This window comes from Ipomoea triloba, chromosome 4, assembly GCF_003576645.1.
Source record: "Ipomoea triloba cultivar NCNSP0323 chromosome 4, ASM357664v1".
NCBI lineage: Eukaryota > Viridiplantae > Streptophyta > Magnoliopsida > Solanales > Convolvulaceae > Ipomoea > Ipomoea triloba.
The window spans coordinates 30,109,684-30,126,822 of NC_044919.1; the positions used below are offsets into that span (position 1 = coordinate 30,109,684).

The 17,139-nt window shown below is 35.5% G+C and overlaps 4 protein-coding genes across 4 annotated transcripts; 2 read left to right on the plus strand and 2 right to left on the minus strand.

Annotated features, from left to right (window-relative positions):
• Positions 1 to 6,037: 6,037 nt before the first annotated feature.
• LOC116016813 (inorganic phosphate transporter 1-4-like) lies at positions 6,038 to 8,011 on the plus strand. The gene is made up of 2 exons (XM_031257230.1): positions 6,038 to 6,119; positions 6,281 to 8,011. Exon 2 carries the CDS (start codon positions 6,312 to 6,314, stop codon positions 7,881 to 7,883), a length of 1,572 nt encoding a protein of 523 aa, XP_031113090.1. The 5' UTR covers positions 6,038 to 6,119; positions 6,281 to 6,311; the 3' UTR covers positions 7,884 to 8,011.
• A 179-nt stretch (positions 8,012 to 8,190) lies between these two features.
• Positions 8,191 to 9,993, minus strand: LOC116016814 (actin-depolymerizing factor). The gene is made up of 3 exons (XM_031257231.1): positions 9,835 to 9,993; positions 8,732 to 8,997; positions 8,191 to 8,630 (listed from the first exon to the last, which is right to left on the minus strand). Exons 1-3 carry the CDS (start codon positions 9,856 to 9,858, stop codon positions 8,480 to 8,482), a joined length of 441 nt encoding a protein of 146 aa, XP_031113091.1. The 5' UTR covers positions 9,859 to 9,993; the 3' UTR covers positions 8,191 to 8,479.
• Positions 9,994 to 12,530: 2,537 nt separating this feature from the next.
• Positions 12,531 to 14,315, plus strand: LOC116016144 (transcription factor MYB14-like). Its single transcript, XM_031256307.1, has 3 exons — positions 12,531 to 12,663; positions 12,770 to 12,899; positions 13,925 to 14,315. Exons 1-3 carry the CDS (start codon positions 12,531 to 12,533, stop codon positions 14,313 to 14,315), a joined length of 654 nt encoding a protein of 217 aa, XP_031112167.1.
• Positions 14,316 to 14,596: 281 nt separating this feature from the next.
• LOC116014702 (patellin-4-like) lies at positions 14,597 to 17,080 on the minus strand. Its single transcript, XM_031254644.1, has 5 exons — positions 16,550 to 17,080; positions 15,968 to 16,432; positions 15,384 to 15,508; positions 15,122 to 15,263; positions 14,597 to 14,995 (listed from the first exon to the last, which is right to left on the minus strand). Exons 1-5 carry the CDS (start codon positions 16,910 to 16,912, stop codon positions 14,732 to 14,734), a joined length of 1,359 nt encoding a protein of 452 aa, XP_031110504.1. The 5' UTR covers positions 16,913 to 17,080; the 3' UTR covers positions 14,597 to 14,731.
• Positions 17,081 to 17,139: the final 59 nt, after the last annotated feature.

The following is a 17,139-nucleotide window of genomic DNA, read 5'->3' on the forward strand; positions in this document are numbered from 1 at the left end:
TATTTTTATATAGGGTAATTAAGTCAATAATTAGACATATTACTATGCATATATTACTAATTATGTCATTTTCTCACCTTTTATTAACATAATTTATTACCTTTTAATATGCTATTTTTATATAAGGTAATTAAGTACTACAAATTAGTATACGCATTGTTTTCTCCATTAATTAGCCTGTTTTTAATGTTTATATTATTATTATTTTCGCTCACACATTTTAATAGTCTGTTTTTTTTATATAGGGTAATTAAGTCAATAGTTAGATAAATTACTATACATATATTAATAATTAAGTCATTTTATCACCATTTTACCATAATTTATTACCTTTTAATAGGCTATTCCTTACTACAGAATACATATTAGTATACACAATATTATATGCCATTTTATCAATTGATTAACCTATTTTAAAAGTTTATATTATTACTCCATTTCACACCTTTTAATAGTCTATTTTTATATAGGGTAACTAATTCAATAATTAGACAAATTACTGTATATATTAACCAATTTATCAAATATGATTTTGGTGTGCGTTGGCGCCTTAGATAGAAAGTCAAGATGTGAATGATGGATTCCTTCTTCAACAAAGCATTCAAAGCATCCCAATGGCAACTGTTTCTTATTTTAATTGAAATTATATTAAGAATTTTATGTTATTATTATTATAGAGTATTATTATTATTATTATTATTATTATTGTTATTATTATTATTATTACTATTATTATCTTAACATAGTAGGATTATATCAATGCATAAAAATTATATTATTATTTAGGCAATAGATCCACTTCTTCATCTCTGATTATACCAGGAGGATTACCGGTGTTGTCGTATCACAAAATCATAATAATATGCAGAGTATGATAAAATATTTCAAAAGGAACATAACTAAGAGATATATAGGAATAGAAAGTAATTTCATTACAACATAGTTATAAGCCCTAAAGAGACTAAGCCTTTTAATCTCATACATGGTCAGCATATCTCTTTGCCTACATGATTGGTCTTCCATTCATAACAAAATGAAATCAAGTATTTATTTATTTAAAAAAACTGGTAATGATTGAAACCAAGAAGGGCAATATAATAGAATAATATGATGCTAACCAGAAAATTGGCTTTTTCCAATTTGGTTATTGCGCAAGAGGCTAATCTTCAAGGCGACCAAATCGACCCGTCCTTGTTGAGATCGAAAAAAAAAACTTGGGCGTCAATACCAAAAAAAAAAGAAAAAGAAAAAAGATAAGAAGAAAATGGGTATCACGGCGGAGGTGGCGGATGTGGTGTGGGGCAATTGGCGGTACTTGGCAGACTTGAAGAATGAGAGAGTTCCACAACATTAAGATTAGTTGGGGTTGAGAAGTTGATGGATTGTGTATGGTTGTATTTATACACAATGGATGAGATCAAAATGGCCTAATATTGAAAAAATAAAATGGTAAGAGATCACAAGAAAGGTAAAAACTTTTAATTTTTCAATTAATACCAAAAACGTTATAATTCTTCAAAAGGTATCTCGTTGATATTATTATTATTATTATTATTATTATTATTATTATTTGTCAATTAATTAATATATATGGACAATTAATTAATAAATTAATAAATGAATAAAATAAATAATTTTACTAAAATGCCACTAAGTTTGGGCGGGAAAAAATTGGGAGGAGGATATTATTTTTATATATAGTATAGATTTGAGTGTTAATTCCTTAATATGTTAATTAAACTTCGATTTATGAAAGAAATTTTACAATCATTATCCAATAAGTGTATTATGTATGAAGTCCACCTTGTAACCATGACTATCAAAGGATCACAAAGATACAAGCAAATCTAAATTGTATACAATCGATCGGTTCAAACGAAGAAAATTAATTATAAAAAAAATATTTAGTGAGATAACATATGCCTAAGTTAACTGAACTCATCAAAAATAAACTTGTATTGGCAAGATATGAGAACCATAAAATATCGAGAGATCAGATGACTTGTTCCATTACAACGCTATTGCCAAGTGCCAATCCAAACAAGAAAACACATTCCATGACTACTTTCTTAAACGGAAGTACGAGAAAAGACACTTCGGAAACCAAAGCAAATTATTGTGAGTATGATTAAAAAAAACTACATTTTTAATATACTATAAAAATATATGTTATACAAAATAATATACTTTCAATAATTTTTTTGAGTACTACTGACTCTATAGTATCTCTAGCGCAAAAAGTCAACAGTTACCTCCACTCCGATCCACTGGAGCTCGAACTCACTCCCATCTCGAACTCACTCCCATCATCCATATGAGCTCGAACTCACTCCCATCTCGAACTCACTCCCATCATCCATATGAGAGTGTAAACCGGGACACCAGGTGCCACTAGACTACAAGGTCTTTAGCATATATTTTCAATATTTAAATATTGTACTTGCCTTGAATATAATGTAAATTTTTAGAGTTAATGCCATGTGGGGTTCTCTGAGTATAGTAATTTTGCTACTTTTAGTTCTAAAGTTTCAAATTGACTACTTTTGCTCCTCCGATTTTCANCTAAAGAGACTAAGCCTTTTAATCTCATACATGGTCAGCATATCTCTTTGCCTACATGATTGGTCTTCCATTCATAACAAAATGAAATCAAGTATTTATTTATTTAAAAAAACTGGTAATGATTGAAACCAAGAAGGGCAATATAATAGAATAATATGATGCTAACCAGAAAATTGGCTTTTTCCAATTTGGTTATTGCGCAAGAGGCTAATCTTCAAGGCGACCAAATCGACCCGTCCTTGTTGAGATCGAAAAAAAAAACTTGGGCGTCAATACCAAAAAAAAAAGAAAAAGAAAAAAGATAAGAAGAAAATGGGTATCACGGCGGAGGTGGCGGATGTGGTGTGGGGCAATTGGCGGTACTTGGCAGACTTGAAGAATGAGAGAGTTCCACAACATTAAGATTAGTTGGGGTTGAGAAGTTGATGGATTGTGTATGGTTGTATTTATACACAATGGATGAGATCAAAATGGCCTAATATTGAAAAAATAAAATGGTAAGAGATCACAAGAAAGGTAAAAACTTTTAATTTTTCAATTAATACCAAAAACGTTATAATTCTTCAAAAGGTATCTCGTTGATATTATTATTATTATTATTATTATTATTATTATTATTTGTCAATTAATTAATATATATGGACAATTAATTAATAAATTAATAAATGAATAAAATAAATAATTTTACTAAAATGCCACTAAGTTTGGGCGGGAAAAAATTGGGAGGAGGATATTATTTTTATATATAGTATAGATTTGAGTGTTAATTCCTTAATATGTTAATTAAACTTCGATTTATGAAAGAAATTTTACAATCATTATCCAATAAGTGTATTATGTATGAAGTCCACCTTGTAACCATGACTATCAAAGGATCACAAAGATACAAGCAAATCTAAATTGTATACAATCGATCGGTTCAAACGAAGAAAATTAATTATAAAAAAAATATTTAGTGAGATAACATATGCCTAAGTTAACTGAACTCATCAAAAATAAACTTGTATTGGCAAGATATGAGAACCATAAAATATCGAGAGATCAGATGACTTGTTCCATTACAACGCTATTGCCAAGTGCCAATCCAAACAAGAAAACACATTCCATGACTACTTTCTTAAACGGAAGTACGAGAAAAGACACTTCGGAAACCAAAGCAAATTATTGTGAGTATGATTAAAAAAAACTACATTTTTAATATACTATAAAAATATATGTTATACAAAATAATATACTTTCAATAATTTTTTTGAGTACTACTGACTCTATAGTATCTCTAGCGCAAAAAGTCAACAGTTACCTCCACTCCGATCCACTGGAGCTCGAACTCACTCCCATCTCGAACTCACTCCCATCATCCATATGAGCTCGAACTCACTCCCATCTCGAACTCACTCCCATCATCCATATGAGAGTGTAAACCGGGACACCAGGTGCCACTAGACTACAAGGTCTTTAGCATATATTTTCAATATTTAAATATTGTACTTGCCTTGAATATAATGTAAATTTTTAGAGTTAATGCCATGTGGGGTTCTCTGAGTATAGTAATTTTGCTACTTTTAGTTCTAAAGTTTCAAATTGACTACTTTTGCTCCTCCGATTTTCAAATCGTTACCATCCGTGGTCCAAGTTAGTCACTCAGGGTCCCTCAACTTTCAAAATGTGACCAGACGTGATCTTCCTAGAAGGACCATGACTAGTTAAAATTTAATAGTTGAAGGATCATTGATAGTTAGCTTGAACCACAGATGGTAACGATTTGAAAGTTGAAGGATAATAGGTGGTCAATTTAAAAGTTTAGGACTAAACGTGACAAAATCACTATACTTGGAAGACTACAGATGTTATTAACTCTACATTTTTAATATACTAAAAATATATTATTTAAATACTGAATGTACATTATTTAATAATATACAAAATAATATATTTACAGTACACAAATAATCCACCTTTTATTTATGGTACAAAAATGTAATTTTCCCTTTATTCTAATTAGTATTTTAATGTTAATTATCCTAATACGGTTGGGAACATGTCATTCTCATATCTGTATAATTAGCTTGTCAACTCACGTGTGAGCCCTCTTCCATTCTTCGCTGTTTTGGTATCATTTTGGGGTACACAACCGAATTTGTTACTTTGCTCGCCTTTTTTTTTTTTTATAAAAAAAAATATAATAATAATAATAATAATAATAATACGTAGGCGATCTCAATTTTGCTAGACTAATTCTAAACTCTTTCAGGACTCCGTTCACAGAGTCATTGCAGAGATAAATCGCACAATCAATCCACTGGTATTTTAGTCTTCATGTTCGCACAAGGAATACCCACACTACTACCTCCAATCATGACATTTAAGTCAAGCGACGAACAAACTATACTAAGCCCAGAGTGTTGTACTGTTGTATTATTAGTTGATTGTATTATTAATGGTGGTGCAACTTTTTTTTTTCTTATACCGCCATGTTTCGATGACATTATGTTGGATTTAGGGGGTGAGTAATCAGTTGGCTAGTTATATAATCGACTGAAAAATAAAAAAAAATTGATCAACTATTTTGACCTTCATAATTGACTGAAGTAAGTAATATAACCAACCAAAAAAAATCGAATGTTAATTTTAGTTGGTTATATTGGTTACCCAAAAATGGATCAAATGCACATTGTTGATTTTATAAATTTTGGACAGTCAACATTGTCCAACACAATCGTTAAAATAATGAGTATATAGAACATCAGAAAATATAGAGAGAATATAAGTATTGTATTACTGAGAATTGTTTGTGTATGGTGAAAGTTGTTCTAATATATGAGGTCTATTTATACGCATAGAGTCCTACACGGAATAAAAATTATGATTGTCCTCATATTGGGAGTCATTATTACATTGGGAGTGATAAACTTTAGTCCTACACTCTTACCACCTTAAAAATAATGAATCACAATCTTTATTACATTATAAATACTAAGCCAACTGAAACGGAGATGATAACTTAATTAACACATCATAATAGAAATATAATTTTAAAAAATCAATATCCAAAACTGACCGAAAATTAAAATTTTGGATTGATTTTATTCTTGATTCTTGATTATCGGGTTGAAAGATTAACCATAATTTGCTTAGCCGTAGCTGGACTCGGCCATTTTTGGGAGAATTTGTTAGGTAAAATAGCACAGTAAATAATACATGCACTTAATATATACCAAGAATATCCTACTAATCAAAGTTAATATGGAAATTAGTATCATTAATGACGATAATAAATAAAATCCAATTAACACATACAGAGCGAAAAGACTATAATACCCCCACACAGTTTGGCACATGTTCGAATTAAAATAAAAACAACCACCGAAATATTTTAAGGTTTGACTAAGTTGAATGAATATACCAAAGTAGATCCTTTAGGTTTTGCGTATATATACACCCCCCGCCTTACTCTCTCGACTCATTCAATCTAGCATGAATTCTTCCTGTTTCAGTGTTTAACTAATACTTCGCTCTCCCGGCGTCTCCACTCCTTTTTTCTCTCCTATTCTCTTCAGGTCTCTTTGATTTTCACGTGCTTTTATTCCTAGGTTATGAGATATTGGATATATTTGTGTTCCAGGAACTGAGTTATCTGTGTGTGGACTACTTATTACGTGTGTTGTGGAGATAATAGTTTATGTGTTTCTGAGATTTTTGTTTATAATTTGTTATTCAGGGAGGAACTGAGCTGTCTGTGCGGGCTAAAAATGCCGAACGGGGATATGAAGGTGTTGAGTGCGTTGGATCAGGCGAAGACGCAGTGGTATCACTTTACGGCGATTATTATTGCCGGAATGGGGTTTTTTACGGACGCGTATGATTTGTTTTGTATATCGCTGGTGACGAAGCTGTTGGGGAGGGTTTACTATCACGTGGACGGGGCGGGGAAGCCGGGGAGTTTGCCGCCGAATGTGGCGTCGGCGGTGAACGGCGTGGCGTTCTGCGGGACGCTGGCGGGGCAACTCTTCTTTGGCTGGTTAGGGGATAAGTTGGGGAGGAAAAAGGTGTACGGTCTCACGCTCATGTTGATGTGCGGTTGCTCAATCGCTTCCGGGCTGTCGTTTGGCCACACCCCGACGTCGGTGATGACCACGCTCTGTTTTTTCCGGTTCTGGCTGGGGTTCGGCATCGGCGGGGACTACCCGCTCTCCGCCACGATAATGTCGGAGTACGCGAATAAGAAGACGCGCGGCGCGTTCATCGCGGCGGTTTTCGCCATGCAGGGGTTCGGGATTTTGGCGGGCGGGATTTTCGCGATTGGCGTTTCGGCGGTTTTCGAGGCTAGGTTTAAAGCGCCGCCGTATCAGGTTGATCCCGTGGGGTCCACCGTCCCGCAGGCGGATTTCGTGTGGAGGATAATCCTAATGGCCGGCGCGCTTCCGGCGCTGCTGACGTGGTACTGGCGGATAAAGATGCCGGAAACCGCCCGCTACACGGCGCTGGTGGCGAATAATGTTAAGCAAGCGACGGCGGATATGTCTAAGGTTATGCAGGTGGATCTTGAAGCGGAGGGCCCCAAGGAAAGGGAGGCCTCGCCGGCGGCGAGGGCGGAGGGTTTCGGATTATTTTCAAAGGAATTTCTCCGGCGCCATGGACTTCACTTGCTGGGAACTACGACGACTTGGTTTTTACTCGACATTGCTTATTACAGTCAGAATTTATTCCAGAAAGATATTTTCTCCGCGATTGGATGGATTCCAGCGGCCAAGACTATGAACGCGATTGAAGAGGTTTTCAAGATCGCAAAAGCGCAAACTCTGATTGCCCTAATGAGCACAGTTCCTGGGTATTGGTTCACTGTCTTCTTGATTGATAGAATCGGAAGATTCTGGATTCAATTGCTTGGTTTTTCTATGATGACAGCTTTCATGTTCGCTCTAGCTATACCTTATGACCACTGGACTCATCCTGGAAACCATATAGGCTTTGTGGTCTTATACTCCCTCACTTTCTTCTTCGCCAATTTTGGCCCCAACGCCACCACATTCGTTGTCCCGGCTGAGATTTTCCCGGCCAGGCTCCGATCCACCTGCCATGGAATCTCGGCAGCTTCCGGGAAGCTGGGAGCCATGGTTGGGGCGTTCGGGTTCTTGTACTTGGCTCAACCGCAGGACAAATCTAAGGCAGATGCAGGGTACCCTGCAGGGATAGGGGTGAGGAATTCTCTGATTGTTCTGGGAGTGGTTAATCTTCTGGGCACATTGTTGACGTTCTTGGTTCCTGAATCCAAAGGGAAATCGCTTGAAGAAGTATCAAGAGAAAACGAAGAGTCGCCCTGATAGTTCTTTTTGTGTTATATTTAGCTTACAGTGTTTTTTTTTTTTTTTTTGGCTTCTTTGTTTCCAGATTTTCTGTTTTTAGTTGTCGCTTGTCAGATTGCTCTACTTTCTCAGTGTGTGTTTCAGCTATTAATCAGTATTTCTTTCTTTGAAAGAACTTGTATTGAGTGTGCTAGTTGACAATAAGATCAGAAATTTAGTGTGTATATCCTTCAAATTTGCAATCTTTTCATTACAACTAGAAATCAATAACTCTTCCGCATAGCTGGTAAAAGACGAGGTAGTAACTAAGAAGGCCAATAAGCTGTTCCAGTCAAAACTTTACCAAGTCAATAGTGTAGCTAACTTGGCTGGATTGTGCCAAAAACATAAACTTTTGTACCAGTGAAAGTAGAATCAAGAAAAGGAAGCACAGAATACCAGCAATGTTATCTGTATCAGTAATAATGTAATATATCAAGAAATTCTTCAAAACAAGTTTTGAATTCTTTATTTTTAGACACTAACCACCAGCATTCACAATTTCTGGGCCAGAAATGGCCTGCAGAATGCTTGACAAGGGTGTTGATGAAAGGTAAGGCTTTTTATGTCTTTCTTCAACTTGCGCGGTCTCTGATCACCTCGAGGTCCATTTCAGTAGGGTCGGTAGCTTGGATCTCGTAATGGAAGCCATCCAGCTCTCTTTTGAACCTGTCTTTGGAGGTAGCATAGAGCATTTTTGCACGAATTCGGGAGGTTGATGGAGACCTGCAGCATTGGCAAACCACTACGATTATTAGAATATAACACATCATTGTCAAATGCAGAGTTCACTGCTGTAGGAATAGACAGGTAGATGGAGCTCTAACCAAGCAATGAAGAATATCTTGCTCTTTTGGCAATTCTCAGATGTCACAAAGTCGAAGTCATATACTGCATATCTGCAATCATTCTCCGGCAAGGAAGCAGCAAAATCATCATAGCTCTCAGCAGGGCTGCCAGTTTTCTCCACAACCACCTCCTTTTTCTTCTCATCAATCTTGAAAATCACATATCGATGCATCTTCTTCCTCTGCAGCTCCAGAAATGCACTTCTGCTGTGATCAGCAACACCCATGCCAGAAGATGCATTTGGCTGAAAAACAAACACAGCTAAGCGTTACTGGTTCGCATAAGGCTAACATACTTGGCAGTGTAAGCCTGACCAATACACCGATTCAGCCCAAAGAGCAAGATTGAGCCTAGCAGGATAAGAGGAAACCACAAGATTCCAAGTTCGACTCCTAATAGGAGCGATGTATTGGCCTTGTTGGTTTGAGTCAGTCAGCTATGGAAATCTAAGCTAATTTCGTTCCTCGTAATCCTTTGCCAGCTAGAGTCACAAGTGGGGTTTACCCTAGGATAGTTGTTGTGGCCAATACTTTATGCAGTTCCTATACATGCCCTAAAGCCTCAGATCAGATCATCAGTTTTCATCATCCTCTCTACAGAGAGCTAGCAATAAGGCAATAAGCTTCTACACTTTGCAGTGTACTACTCTGAGATGCAATAAAGTTGCTAATTTGCCTAATCATCTTCCTCAAATAGCTAATTATGCAGTGTAGTTATAAGGTGAAATCCACACCCTTTCTTTATCACAGAAAAGCAAGAAAAGAAATAGTAAATACAAAGACTAATTAATTAAGATCAACTTTTCAGTTTCCACCCCAAAAACTTCAGTAATTTCTTATCAAATGGCAGCAGCTGATACAAGCCCAGAATCAATCCTCAAAGTTTCAATCTTTTCCTTAAACTTCTTCAACTAGATAATGAAACGAAATCAAAGCAATTCACAATTCAAGCAAGTTCACAAAATCCCCAATCACTATAAACCCTAGAAGCACATAATCTACCAGGAAAGACACAAACAGAAGCTCGAGATTTCGACAACCTAGCTTTGAGCAGAGAAAACAGAGGGAGATAAAGAAAGTACCCCTCTTGCAGTTCTGAAAGCCATGGCTGATGAGCTTGAATCAGCAACGGAAGGATAAAAGATCGCTGCTTTATTTATACTTATTGAAATGTTTTCTTCGACTCCGGCGTTTCTTCTTCTCGATTCCCAGCAAATTTATTTACGTACGTAATATTAAACTACGGAGAATAATAACATGCATGGTGCTAAAACCAAGATTTTGCATTGGGAATCGAGTTGGGCCCCACCGTCGGCGAGGGCGGTGCGTTGTACATACGCTTTGCTTACTTTTCACAAAATAGCAAACGTCAACTACGTGTATTATTTTTAAAGGATTATGTATTACGGGATACCACGTTATCATATGCATTAACTAATGATCACATGATGTGTTAATTTATTATTGGTTAGTAAATAGATATCTAATCCAATCTTATACATTTTCACTTCAAATATCAATGTCACAAAATTAAGTCTCAGTAAAGGGGAATTGACTCTTTGTGCTTCATCATGTTGAGAAAGTATAGATGAACAAATACTACAATATAATAAGGTCAGTATAGAAGAAGATATCTAATCCAATCTTATGCATTTCTACTTTCATCAGGTTGAGAAAATATAGATGAATATATACTACAATGTAATAGGGTTAGTTGTATTCAAAAAAAAAAAAAAATCTAATCCAATCTTATACATTTCTACTTCACAAGTTTCATTTTAAATTAGTCTGCATGATTCCATGACCTGCTCAATTGGTTATAATGATAAATTTTAAAAAGAAAGTTTCATTTTAAATTAGTAATTTTAACTTGGTTTTCACATTTTAAAATTTCCATTGAAAGCATCACGAGTTTGTTGTTGACTAACATCGTGGGCATTGCAAGGTCTAGAATTATGTAATCTTTAAGGTGTAAATGCGAATTGATTTGTGATAAATCTATTTCGTAGGTCGATTTGTATCAACTAATAACTTTACAAATATAAATTGGATATAGAATTGACAGTCCAAAAGATCAATATTATAGTCCAAATAATAATAATAATATAGCTAGGAATTAAACACATGTGAATGAGTTGAAAGTTATGGCAAGACACCATTGAGCTAGCTAGGTCGCTATGATGTAGAGAACCAAATGATCATGTGTAAAGGGGACGTGTTGCCTATCTTTTCATGACTTGACAAGGTAGTGTGTGGTCTTCATTGGCCTCTCATTTTAGCTATACATGTGTCTCATTTTCACCCCCACTACTTGCCACATCACCCTTCATCTTAATATGTAAAGCATGCTACATCTTTGTACACAAGAAGTGAATAGCTTAGATGGTTGGTGTTTATGTTGCTAACTTGAAAGATGTGGGTTTGAACTCGATTGGTATACTTCCTTCAAGTTTTACTCTCTCACTTCCGATCATGTGTACATCACCACTCTTCTTAGACCCATACCTTTCCAATAAAATAGTCTCGGGGTCTAATGGCCCCATAAGTACATACTTTTAGTCCCAAATTTCGTGACGGAATTTGGTTGTGTTTTTTTTTTTTGGAGTACTACTGACTCCAGTTACAATGTAGTATCTATTCAGAGAGTCATCAGTTGCCTCCACTAAGGCTCGAACCCACTCCGCCACTCCTATCATCCATGTGGGAGTATAAACCGGGACACCGGGTGCCACTAGATCACAAAATCTTTGGCAAAAATAAGTTTTAAAATATCATATCATGGTAAACAAATTTTAAAAAATACTTATGAACCGAAAGTGCAATAAATCTAAAAATGATTTATTTTCAAATTTGAATCACTTTATTATTGCAAATTTTGCTTTTTTCAATTATTTAATAAATATAAAATCCATCATGTTTGATTTCATAAATTGAAAACGTTGCACATTTAGTAAAAACTTAATTTACCCCACAATATTTAAAGTAAGAATTCAATTGCTTCATACGTAAATGTATTTCAGAAATATATTATGTTTTCAATTTTGGCACGTTATTAATAAGGGGCTGATCTTTAAATATTTTATTCTAAGATATTGAGTAATGGAAAATGATTAATATATTTGTAGGAAATATTGTTTTTATTAGTACATATTTTAATCTCATTGGATAAAGAAAAAAATTGTGACTCCACCAGTTGAATCAAAAATACTTTTTTTTTTTTAAAAATAATATTATTAATCACGTACTCCAATCAAAATATCAATCTTAATGTCCTAAATGTGTGACCAAGTGGATGAAGTATAATTACTAAAACATCACGAGTACGATGTATTCTCATGTATGATTTTTGGGTTATTACATAAGAATGTTTAATCCATGAATACTTTCAGCTGCGAATATTTCCTATCGCTTAAAAATACAAAAAATAGATATCCATGGATCTTAATTCTTTATTTTCTCAAATATTAATTGAATTTGAGAATCTCCCTATGTGACCTAAAATTTATTAATTATCTATAAAAAAAATTGTACGAAAATTTATATAATAAATCAAATTCATTAAGTCTTAATACTATATATCTAATTATGGATATGATGTGATTTTTTTTAAATGGATATGATGTGATATTATGAATTTTTATTTTTTTTTGACTTGTAACCTTAAAATTATAAAATTACAACGCTTGAGTACCAGTATATATAGGTACCTAAGAAGTCCAAGGTTTCCCTCCTTACTCCTTAGCATATAGCAATTGTTCGAGAACTGAGAGGTTTAGAAATGGGGAGAGCTCCATGTTGTGATAAAACGGCAGTGAAGAAAGGTCCATGGAGCAAAGAAGAAGACCAAATCCTTATCAACTACATCAATAAATATGGCCATGGAAATTGGAGACAAATTCCTAAGAATGCTGGTATTTCTTTTACTACCATATATATATGTGTATATGCATGTTTGTTTTAAAATGCTACATGAGTTGTGATTTGATAAATTTAATGAATCTAATGTTTTGTTGGTAGGCTTGGTGAGGTGTGGGAAGAGTTGCAGGCTTCGCTGGATGAATTATCTCCGTCCCGGCATCAAACGAGGACACTTCACTCATGAAGAAGAGTTTATCGTTGTCAAGTTGCATAAGACTTTTGGAAACAGGTTAATTTGTTGTTGTTTATAACCTTTTTTTTTCTTTTGGTTGAAAATTAAAAGTTAAGAAAATTTATGATTTTTGCTGATACTATGTTACAAATTAAAAATACAAAATAGACATTAATTTAGCGATATAATACTAAAACAAATATTATACTCTATATGTCTTATTTTATCTGTTATACTTAATTACTGTTCATTAGTGAAACTAACTCTTTTTTCTTTGTTTATTATTTTTTTTTACTTTTTTTAATAGACTTTTTGTATACTTTCTAAATATATAAATTTTGTATACTAATATTAAACTTAACATTATGAAAATTTGAAAAAATAACTTCATTCAAGTTTTGTTAAACCAGATACATAAAATAGGACAGAGGAGTTAAATACGGTTACAAATGACTAATACTCCAATAATATACTAATTGTGAGAGCAATCTTAGTCAAGTTATGAATTTTTGGTCTAATACTATGTTACAAATTAAAAATACAAAAAAGACATTGATTTATTTCTATAATACTAAAAATAAATAAATATATATTATAGTTAAACATGGCTACAACCCTAACAAAGTTAATTCAGAAAAAAAAAAGTTATACTTTTACTATGTTACAAATTTAAAATACAACAAAGAACATTAGTTTTTTGAAAAAAGTGTCAAATAGGCCACTGAACTAATCACTTTTGTGCAATTGGGCCATTGAACTTAAAAGGTGTTCAATTCAACCATCAAACAAGCAAAATTTGTGCAATTAGACCATTTTTACAAAAAATTTCTGGTAAAATCCAATTATATTACTAACATATATGTATTAAGAGTGCATTTTCTTCTACTATACTAGTTGGGAGTCAATATTGAAATGTTTTTAACTCAAATTGAATCAAAAAATTTTAGAAAAATGTCATAATTGCACTTATTTTGTTTGTTTGATAGTTGAATTGAACATTTTTGAAGTTCAATGGTCCAATTACACAAAAGCGATAAGTTCAGTGGTCTCTTTGACACTTTATCCTAATTTTTTCCATGCAGATGGGCCTCAATCGCTGCAAGGTTGCCGGGAAGGACGGACAACGAGATTAAGAACATATGGCACACTCGTCTGAAGAAGAGATTGCACGACTTCGATATTCCACCCGATAATCAGGTCGTCGGCAACACCCTCGAAAACGACGGCGCCTCCAATTTTGCGGCGGAGGACAATGATCCCTCCGGCGGCTTAGCTGGAGTAACCCAGAGTGATTTCCCATTAGGAGATGATGATCAGTTTTACAAATCTGGGTTTGAATTTAACGGCGCCGACTTTACCCCGACAATGGATAACGATGATGTCGGTGGTGGGGTTGATCCAGGCAGTCAGCAGTTTTGGCAAGACCAGCTTTTAACCTGGACTGGTGATGAGTTGCTGGATCTTTGGAAATAATTATAATCTCTGTTACAATTTAATTACCAGCCTGCACTTCAATTTGCTGCCAAACCCTTTGTGTTTTCGTTAGTTTATGTTTACCAAATAAATCTTCATGACAGACAGATGAATTTTCAAGAATTATTATTATTATTATTATTATTATTTTGGTCATTAAGAAAACCCATCATTATCTGATGGTCCCCGCTTTGTGATCCTATATGGTAAAAGATCACAATACAAAAAGATAAATCAGTATAAATTGTTATAGCTGGTCAACAGCTTAATTAAACGAAAAATGACAAGAAGGCCAAGAATGAATTTTTGTATTTACCATCGCATGAAGTTAACAATCCAAACGAACAAGAATAAGAGAAGAGGTTAAATTAAACAAAAAAAAATAAAAATTGTGGGAGACAAAAATTAGCTAGGGATCACTTGGGGACCTTGTAAACTGGTACACTGGGTTTGGTTTTAGACCTATAGAAAGCCCTTTTCTTCTTTGATGTGAGGTTGTGAATGGTGATGGCTATCTCTCCAGGTTCTCTAATGTGGAACGAATTCCTGACTATACCCGTTAATTTCTTATCCGCTTGAATCAACACGTTATAGGAGCAATCGTCTTCCGGGACAAACTCTTCCTTGTAACTCACCTCGTTCCCCACAACCATCCAATCCCACGTTATTGTCATGTCAACCTGAAAATTACTGTGTTACTGAAATATATCTTGCAAGCGATTTATCTCCTCTTACGAGCTCCCCAGAACAAGGGACGTGAAGGGCCCTAAAGTTTGGAGTTGGAACTAACTTGTATATTTAATTACCTCATTGGCAGGAATGTTAATGGTGGTAATTATGCTTGGTTTTAGGGTTTCCTCTAGAACTTTGTCCTCCGGGGAGAATTCATCGTCTATATCTCTTTTGATGCCACCATAACCCACCTGCAATTGTTCAGCTGGAATGTACCTGGATATGCAATGGATTTCCAAGAATATTGGAACAAACGATGAATAATTCTACACAATATAATAATATAAATATCCAACAAATTAAAACCCGGACCAAATAAAATGAAGTAGTACGTACTTGAGGAGTGTGTCTGTAACTCTTGCTGGCTTCACAAAGATGAACTTGGTCTTGCTTCTTTGTTGTATCACTCGCAGGTTTAATGCATGGAACGTGGAATACCAGACAGGAACGTTTATCACTATCTGCAATAATAATGCTTAAAACATTTAATTTGCTTTTCCAAAACTGTAAATTATTTGAGTAACTAGGGAAATAGCAGCCAGTATTGGAGGGTAGAGGTAAACACACTCTTCAATCCTAGTTGACAAAGGATCACAATGAGATAAATAATAATTGACCGCTCAAACCAAAAAGCCAATAGGCTATCCATCTGGGAGTGGAACTTATAAACTCTGACCAAGAGTGTATGAATAAACCAAATTTTGTGACTCTAGTCGGCAAATCATTAAACCAAAATTTGTGACTCTAGTTGGCAAATGACCAAACATCCACAAGGAAATAAACCAGGTGTATGGGTAAATGCGGCCTAGTAATCTTACTCGGCTGATCAATTCAAACCAAAAAGACTAATTAATGTTAGGAGTTGAACTTGTAAACTCTGAACTTGAAGGATTAGGTTTTGGGGTATTGGAATTACGCACATTCTTGTAGATGAGTCCTGGGTAATTATCCTGAATCGTACGGAGCATTTTCCTGGTAATCCAGCGGACCTCTCTCATGGCGGTTCCGGGCGAGTTCCTGAGATCCGTGACGAGAACTATGGAGTTTTGGGCGCCGGGTTTGAAGTCGAGCAGGCGGATTCCCTTCTCCAGGCACTGAATCCGCCACCTGACTAAATCCTTCCGGTGTTCATGTGCCCCCCAGATTTCTCTCTGCAAATCCTTCTTCTTAAAATTCCCCAGCACCTGATAACAAACCGGCCGCCCTTTCTTGTCCTTCCCGTTGGTGAACCACATATTCTCCACCTCCGGGCTGAATTCCTCGTCCAGAATCGCGTCCACGTGGTGCTTCGTCCGCCACCTCAGCACCTTCCGCAGCGCCTTAAACGCCTCCGCCACCTTGTAATCACTCGCCTTCAAGAAACTCATCAGGACAGCATCCGTGCCCTGAGCAAACAGAGTTTTGGACAAAGTGCATTGTTTAAATGAACATTAACAAACAAAATTTAAAGTACAAACAGAATTTCCAAAACCTTAACAAACGAACACGAACAGTAGCCCTACCTGGTGGCCCTTGGCGGACAACAATGGGACCCCCCATAGCGTCATATCCCGCTGGTTTTCCAATTTCCCCTTGGAGAAGATAACCCTCTCGGTGTCGTTCTTCTTCTTGTTGTACACCAGGTAGTTGCTGAGAATGGCGTCCTCTATCCGGGACCGGAAATCCAGCAACGCCATCTTCGCCGACAGCTTCATCTCGTCCTGGCTGTTGTCGTCGTCATCCTCGTCCGAGTCCTGAGATTCCCGGCCGCATTGGATCGGCTCCGACAGGAATTCCTGGTCCGCTTCTTCCAGATCGTTTATGATTATGCTGCTGTTGTCCTCCTCGTCGTCGTCGAAGGAGGGGAACACTTTTTGCTCTGGCATTATATATATATATATATATTATTATTGTCAACTAACGTCGTCGTTTGATCTGATGATGATCGGAGGAGTCGTGCACGGCCAGAGATCTGCGGTTTCCGGCGATGGACGTGTCTCCCCTCCTCAGCAAAAGAGTTGAGTCACGTTATAAATATATCATCATATGATCATCGTAATAATAATAACATCAATTTTGTGAATTGAAGAACATATTGCAGTTTTATCAGATT

Bases quoted from the DNA above. Each gene is read 5' to 3' on its own strand.
- LOC116016144 (XM_031256307.1), top strand. From the start codon at position 12,531: ATGGGGAGAGCTCCATGTTGTGATAAAACGGCAGTGAAGAAAGGTCCA. The intron at 12,664-12,769 runs GTATTTCTTTTA...TTTTGTTGGTAG, and splicing joins ACAAATTCCTAAGAATGCTG to GCTTGGTGAGGTGTGGGAAG. The intron at 12,900-13,924 runs GTTAATTTGTTG...TTTTCCATGCAG, and splicing joins CATAAGACTTTTGGAAACAG to ATGGGCCTCAATCGCTGCAA.
- LOC116014702 (XM_031254644.1), bottom strand. From the start codon at position 16,912: ATGCCAGAGCAAAAAGTGTTCCCCTCCTTCGACGACGACGAGGAGGAC. The intron at 15,509-15,967 runs GTGCGTAATTCC...TTATTATTGCAG, and splicing joins CAGGACTCATCTACAAGAAT to ATAGTGATAAACGTTCCTGT. The intron at 15,264-15,383 runs GTACGTACTACT...TTGCATATCCAG, and splicing joins GTTACAGACACACTCCTCAA to GTACATTCCAGCTGAACAAT.
- LOC116016814 (XM_031257231.1), bottom strand. From the start codon at position 9,858: ATGGCTTTCAGAACTGCAAGAGGG. The intron at 8,998-9,834 runs GTACTTTCTTTA...TTTGTTTTTCAG, and splicing joins CTTTCAGAACTGCAAGAGGG to CCAAATGCATCTTCTGGCAT. The intron at 8,631-8,731 runs GTTAGAGCTCCA...CCAATGCTGCAG, and splicing joins AAGATATTCTTCATTGCTTG to GTCTCCATCAACCTCCCGAA.
- LOC116016813 (XM_031257230.1), top strand. From the start codon at position 6,312: ATGCCGAACGGGGATATGAAGGTGTTGAGTGCGTTGGATCAGGCGAAG.